The 7149-nt window shown below is 48.5% G+C and overlaps 1 protein-coding gene across 1 annotated transcript in view; it reads left to right on the top strand.

Moving 5' to 3' along the window:
- The first annotated feature begins 994 nt into the window (after nucleotides 1-994).
- Nucleotides 995-7149, top strand: part of Cmtm4 (CKLF like MARVEL transmembrane domain containing 4) — a 40775-nt gene continuing 34620 nt past the window's right edge. Inside the window, exon 1 of the mRNA XM_036187518.1 lies at nucleotides 995-1402. Coding sequence (XP_036043411.1) covers nucleotides 1217-1402 — 186 coding nt within the window. The 5' untranslated portion in view covers nucleotides 995-1216. The remainder of the gene's footprint in view (nucleotides 1403-7149) is intronic.

Below are 7149 nucleotides of genomic sequence, written 5' to 3'. Positions count from 1 at the left end.
CACCTAGCTTGATGCTTAGAAGTAACAAACCCTTTCTCAGCCAAGAAAGGAAACTAGTATTAGTTGCTAAGGGCCTACTGTGTGCTCATACCCCTTCTGTGCCAAGCCACCAGATCTTAAATTGACACAGGTTGTGTGGATTCTGCAGGCTCCATTAGTCCTGACCTCTCACCCCTGCATGCTGTACCTCTGGCATAAAATTAACTTGTCTCAGGGTGCCCTCTGTGGGAACTCACACACTTACACTTTGCTGTGTGTTACACAGATGCAGTCAAGTCCAGCTTGGATCAGGAACTGTGCCTGGTACTGGGTGGAGACACAGCTGAGCTTTACTGTATATACTTATTTAGTGAGTGTAGAGGGTGTGCATATGGAGGTCAGGGGCCAACTTGAGAGACTAGGCTCTTTGCTCTCACCATGTGGGTCCCTGGGATCAAACTTAGGTCATTAAGTTTGGCGGCCAGTTCTTTTACCCATCTCACCATCCAGCATAGCCTATCTCTCTTTTTAAGGTGTGTGTGTGTGTGTGTGTGTGTGTGTGTTTGGAAGGATATGTGAATGCAAGTGCCTATCGAGGCCAGAAGAGGGTGTCAGACACTCTGTGAGCCACAGGAACACTCTTCATCTAATCACCTCTCCAGTCCCAAGCATAGTTTTCACCAGGAAGTCCCCCGGAATACCTGCATAAGATCCTACTTTCTTTAAAGCAGACTCTGAGGCTGCGGACGAAGAAAGCAGCTCCGCAATTCCTTGGTGAAACTCCATCCTCTCCACCATTTTTCCCTCTTTGGCTGGACCAATCCCTTCCCAGCAGCCGACGACCAGGGGAGTCCAGGCCGGATGCCCAGCAGGTGAGGGCGTGGTGGGGGCGTGACCAAGGCCCACCGGCCCCGCCCCAGCCTGCAACGCCCCTCCTCTCCTGGACGACCCCCGCCCCCAGCCCTCAGCGCCCCGCCCCTCCCCGCGCCGGCCGCAGTCTCCGCCCCCTCCGGGCCGGCGCGCGGCTCCCGCCTCCTTCCCTGGGCGCCCGCTCCCGCCTCCCTCCCTTTCCGCTGCCGAGGCGGCGGGAGCCGAGCCCCAGCGGACCGAGCCGCGGCCGCAGCGGGCGGCGGGCGCAGAGGCGGCGGCGGCGGGGTGGTCAGGCTAGGGCGATGCGGCGGCCGCACTGAGCCCGCCGGCTCCTGGCGCTGGGGGAACCGGCCGCGCGGACGGCAGCATGCGGGGCGGCGAGGAGCTGGACGGCTTCGAGGGCGAGGCCTCGAGCACCTCCATGATCTCGGGCGCCAGCAGCCCGTACCAGCCCACCACCGAACCCGTGAGCCAGCGCCGCGGGCTGGCCGGCCTGCGCTGCGACTCCGACTACCTGCGCGGCGCGCTCGGCCGCCTCAAGGTCGCCCAAGTGGTAGGTGTCGGGCGAGGCTCCAGGTACGGGCGAGCGGGTCGGCGGCCTAGCCCGCGCCTGCCTTCCCCCCAGCCCCCCTGCACCCCGCCGCGGGGGGCAGGCCCGATGGGCCAGAGCCAGGTCCGGGCTGCGCGGCCCCGACCCCGCGCACCCCATACCCCAAGGTCTTCGGGCTGCGTCCCCGCTTCTCTGGGGACCGCGCCCACGGCAGGAGCCTGCCTTCTGCAGCTCCGAAGCTTCAGGGGTTCCTGGTATCTGCACACCTGCACCGGGGCCTACCTGTGCCCTCCTTGCTTCATCGACGAGCTTGGTGCACGGAGCTGGTTGCGAGGGCCGTGCCACCGCCTGGCTACTACTGTGCTTAGCAACTTGTGGCAGGTTTTCCGGTTCGTGTAACCCCAGACGGCTCTGTGCTCACAGAGAGGCCAGGGGCTGTGGTACGGTTTCCTCCCTGGCGCCTAGCAGGGTGCCCAGCAGATGGTGGACGCTCAATAAATATTTGTTGAATGGAGGCATGTAGCCCAGATGCAGTGGGGGAGTCCAGATCTTCCCATTAAGCCTCCAGTCTTTACAGCGGACGTTTGGTCCCTCCTTAGCATCCCGTAATCCTCCATTCAGCACTGGTTGGGACTGCCCAATTGGTACCCAGAGTTAAGTCATTCTGGTAGGGCGGCCAGTATGGGAAGTGACAGATACGAGGAACTTTCTGTTGGACTGAGGCATACTAGACCACATTTCTCAGAGTCCTCTTATTTTTATTTAATTTTTTTAGCCTCCAGAGTGTTTGTTCGGGGGCTTGTGGGTTTTTGTTTCTGTTTTTTGGTTTTGTAGCAGGTCTGTCTGGGTTTTGGTTAATCTCTGTTGTGACCAGGGTATGGTCCAGTTTAGAAAAACCTCTGTATCCCTCCTACTCACTGCCACTGGAAGCCTTCCACTGAGGCCTCAAAACTTTATAGACTTCTCAGTCAGACAGAGAAGACATTTACACAGAACTATAAAATACGTGCATTTCTTTCAGGGAGCATCGGTCCTGTTGTTCTTAGCTGAGTGCATGCATTAGCCTTTTTTTTGGGAGAAATATCGTATGTGGGCACCCTTTAAATAAAGGTCACAGTGTTTGTAGGTTGCAGAATCATAGAGGGTTTTCTCTCTTCTGTGTTGAAGGCTTGGTCTTCTATTTTTTTTTTTTTTTAAGATTTATTTACTTATTATGTATACAGTTTTCTGCCTGCATGTATGTCTGCATACCAGATCTCGTTAGAGATGGTTGTGAGCCACCTTGTCGTTGAGGGGAATTGAACTCAGGACCTCTGGAAGAGCAGCCAGTGCTCTTAACCTCTGAGCCATCTTTCCAACCCGGCTTGGTCTTGTGATTCATAGTTTTGAAGGGCTTTAATGAGAAATAAGTGGAGCAAGTTATCTATCTTTAAATTTTAAATCAATCTTAAACCAGTAATCTGGAATGTTCTCAAGGATGTATTGCTTCTGTGTTAGATATTGCTGTTGGCAGAGAGAATATAGGTGTGAGGGTGTATGTAATCCTGTTTTAAAAGAGGCAGCTAACTAGCTAATGGTTGAATACAGTACTGATAATCAGAAGTGAGTAAAAAAAAGGGCAGGGCTGAACTTGGAGCCAGGTGGACTTGCAGGGCCTACTCAAGAACCTTGCTTAGTTTACTCACTAGGCCTTTGAGAGTAAATAGAATTTGCCTCTGGTGAACTCTTGCTCCTCAGAACTGAGATGGAGTGGTTTGTACTGAACGGTGGTTATCAGTTCACTGCTGGACTTTGCCGTCTCCATGAGCTGTGGAGCAGGAGCAGGAGCCAGTGTTTACCCCTCTGGAAAGGTGTGGCTGCCGGTAGAATTTACTTTTCTGGTGGAAGGATTAACATCTCCTAACTGTCGTGTGTCTCCTGCACAGATTCTGCACTGGCTAGTGAAAGAAAGGCCACTTGAACGATGATGTGGCCGTTTGATGGTCTTTTGAGCCCTTGCTAATGTTAGTGCTTCCTGGGTGACCACCTTCCCTCAAGATAAAGCAAAAACAAAAGCAAAAAACTCCCAAGAAATTAAACTTTAATTTAAACTGGAAAAATAAATAAGAAAATACTGATTCCTTTAATTCAGTAAAATTTGGCTTTTAAAAGTCTTAGTATATTGCCGGACATGGTAGCACACCCCTTAAATCCCAGCGGAGGTAGAGGCAGGCAGATAGATCTCTGTGAGTTAAAGGCCAGCCTGGTCTACAAAGTGAGTTCCAGGACAGCCAGGGGTGTTACAAAGAGAAACATTGTCTTGAAAAACAAAACAAAACAAAACAAGTCTTAGTGTTTATAAACATTGTGATGTGAGGCCTACGGAAACCTGTGGATCCTTGTTTTTCCCACCCTGGAGCCAGCATTACTACCATTACCACCCCAGACCTCTGCAGAATCAGCCGATTCAGACCTTCTGAAACTTAATTTTTAACAGGATTCCCCAGGTGATCTGCTTGTAGTGTTATTTTAGTGTTAGAAACCTCACACAGGAAGCTGGAGAGATGCTTGCTAATTCTTGGAGAGGACTTGGGTTTAGTTCCTAGCACTCAGGAACTGGTGGCTCACAGCTGCCGGCTGGCCTCAGTGCCACATAGACGGCATATACTCACACAGACACTCGTACACATAAATACAAATTTTCAAAAATGCACCAAACCTTTAGACGGGTGCTAGCAGTTGTGTCTCTGTCGTAACCAGAAGAGTACTTCCATAAATCTCTAAACCCTGCCCACCCCTTTCTTTAGTAATAGAATACGAGGGAAAATGACTAATTGAGCATTTTAGGAACTGTAAGAATTAAGGAGTTAAAGTAACCTAAGGTGCTTTCTTAGCTGACTCAGAGGCAAATCGGAGTGTTTGCATTTCAGGGTTGGGTGTTGTAAGATCTTTTGTTTGATGGGCAGCCATGTCAGTGTGTAACCCCAAGCCAGTCACCACAGTCAGTGATTGTTTTATTGTACTCTTGAGATGTGTGGGATGTGATGGTAAAACAGACAAAACCAAACCTGGATTTTCACAATAGCCCAGTGGGAACATAAAGAAACTGTATGTAGCATAGAGCAGCTACATTGACGCAGCTTCAGCTCCCGTCAACACTGGCTGTAGCTACTGTAGCTACTGTGCCAGCTTATCAGTCCCCATCCCACAGTTACCGTATGTAGAAGGTCTGGGCCAATTGGGGTTTAACTGGGACAAACTTGGGTGTCCTCTCTTTTGGAGAGCTGGTCTAAAGACCAGGCTGCAGGGCTCGGGAGATACCTGTCAGTAAAGTGCTGGCCTCACAGGCCTGAGGACCTGTGTTTAATCCTTCAAGCCCATGTAAAAAGCTAACTATGTCGGCTTGTGCTTGTACACTGAGCACTGGGAAGGCAGAGACAGGCAAATCTCTGGAGCTTGCTGGGCAGTCAGCTTAGTTTAATTGGCAAGCCCTGGCTCTCAGTGAACATTCATGAGGAGGTAAGAGGATGACTGTGGCCTCAGGGATGGAATGAAGATCATCAGGCTTACATATTCAGGTGACAAGCACCTTTACCCACTGACCCATCTCACCGACTCCAGAATCCACCTTTCTATAAATGTTGCCAAGAAATGTGAAAGAAAAGATGGCTGGCCTGGAAATCAAAGATCTGCCTGCCTCTGTCTCTGTCTCTGCCTCTGCCTCTGCCTCCTGAGCGCTGAGATTAAAGGAGTGTACCACCACCTCTCAGCTCAGCAAGATTTTTGTTTTGGGGAAAGCTGAATCTAAAATTAGTGTGGAAAGTCAAGGTGGCTTCAGGATGGTGATGGGAGAGGTGTTTGCTGGGTAGGGTGGGAGGAAGTTTCCTTAGGGAATGGACTTTGTGACCCTTATCATGCATGAGAATCTTTAAAGTTGCTTTTCATGTCTGGCCACTTTAGTGAAGCCCTGGGCTCACTGTCACTCCTGTTCCGAACCACTGCACGCCACTCCCCAGCCCTAGCTCATATACTGGAATCCAGTACCTAACGAGATGGTTAAGAGGCAGAGCCTCAGTAGGGTGAGGTGGTACTCACCCATTCTCAGCACTGGGGAGGCTGAGGCAAGAGGGTAAGGAATTTGAGGATAGTCTGGGCTTAAAAAAAATATGCTTTGGGAAATCCTGAGAGCTTAGTCTTTAGTGTTATACCATTGTAAGAAAGATCAAGGTTCCTCCGTTATCTGTGTGTGCACAAAAGGTGCCAAACTGTAACAAAAAGGCTCTCTCTAGAAAGAAAATCTGCTAATACCTTGATCTTGGACTTTGCTGCTTTCAGAGCAGTAAGCAATACATTTTATTATTTATATCTTAGCCAGTCTGGAGTACTTTGTTATAGTAGTGTGGATAGACCAAGACAGCTATATCTTTGACCTTTCCTTCTCTGAGTTAGAGAAATGGGTGGCTGAGTCCTTGAGTGGCAGGGAGAGGTTCCTCAGAAACCACTTGAAAAAGCAAAACAAAAACCTGGGTGTGGTGGTACACACTGATAATCCCAGCACTTAGGGTCTCATTTCGTGGGGCTCCCTGACTAGCCAGCCTGATCTGCAGGTTTCAGGCCAGTGAGAGAGCCTGTCTCAGAAAATACATGGACAGTACTGGAGGAATGACACCCCAAGTTGACTTCTGGCCTCCACACACAAATGCACACATGTGCATGCACATCTGCACGTATACATGCAACTGTCTGCATATACCTGCACATAAATATTTTAAAAATCTTTTAAAATAACATCTCTACCTTAGTGCAGATTAATTTTAAAGCTAACATATCAGCCACATAATCTGTAATTCTCCCTTTACTGTCCTTTGCAATTTGGAGGCCCTTGGCGAAAAATGACTTGAACAAACACTTGAACAAACTTGAAGCTTATATATTTTTTTTCAATACATTTTCTTGCAAGGCATGGTGTAGCATGCCTTTACTCCCAGCACTCAGGAGGCAGAGGCAGACAGATCTCTGAGTTTGAGGCCAGCCTGGTGTACATATCAAGTTCTAGGCTGGCCAGGGTTACCACAACAAAATAAAATTTCCTATTTAAAACAACAACAACAACAACAAAACAAAACAAACAAAAAAATGGGCTGGAGAGATGGCTCAGAGGTTAAGAGTACTGACTGCTCTTCCAGAGGTCCTGAGTTCAATTCCCAGCACCCACATGATTCACAACCATCTGTAATGAGATTTGGCGCTCTCTTCTGTATACATAATAAATAAATAAATCTTAAAAAAACAAAAAACAAAAAACAAGCATCTTATTTTTATAGCTGATACCACTCAAACTAATGGAAAACTTCTGTTTGAAAGGAATCTTATCTTCAATAAATCTTATTTATTAAACTCTGTTAACTTTGTAACTTTATTTTATTTTAGTGATTTGTTCTTTTTCGGTGCCGGGACTAAAGGTATTCACCACCATGCCCAGTAAACGCTGTAACTTTAAGGGAAATTGGGGAGGAGGGAATCATCATAGTGTGACAGACTCAAATGGACAGAATCTTGAAAATTTCGAGTTCTTGAGAGCGTGTGTGTGTGTGTGTGTGTGTGTGTGTGTGTGTGTGTGTGTGTGTGTGTGTAGAGGCTAGAGGTTGATGCTAGTGACTTCTTTGATCACGAACCATTTTATATATATATAAAATGTGGTGTACCACCACACCCAGGTTTTTGTTTTGCTTTTTCAAGTGGTTTCTGAGGAACCTCTCCCTGCCACTCAA

The sequence above is a fragment of the Onychomys torridus genome, chromosome 5, assembly GCF_903995425.1.
Source record: "Onychomys torridus chromosome 5, mOncTor1.1, whole genome shotgun sequence".
NCBI classification, from domain to species: Eukaryota; Metazoa; Chordata; class Mammalia; order Rodentia; family Cricetidae; genus Onychomys; species Onychomys torridus.
Note: the sequence above shows the minus strand (reverse complement) of the source record. Positions and strands in the feature narration are given on the sequence as shown.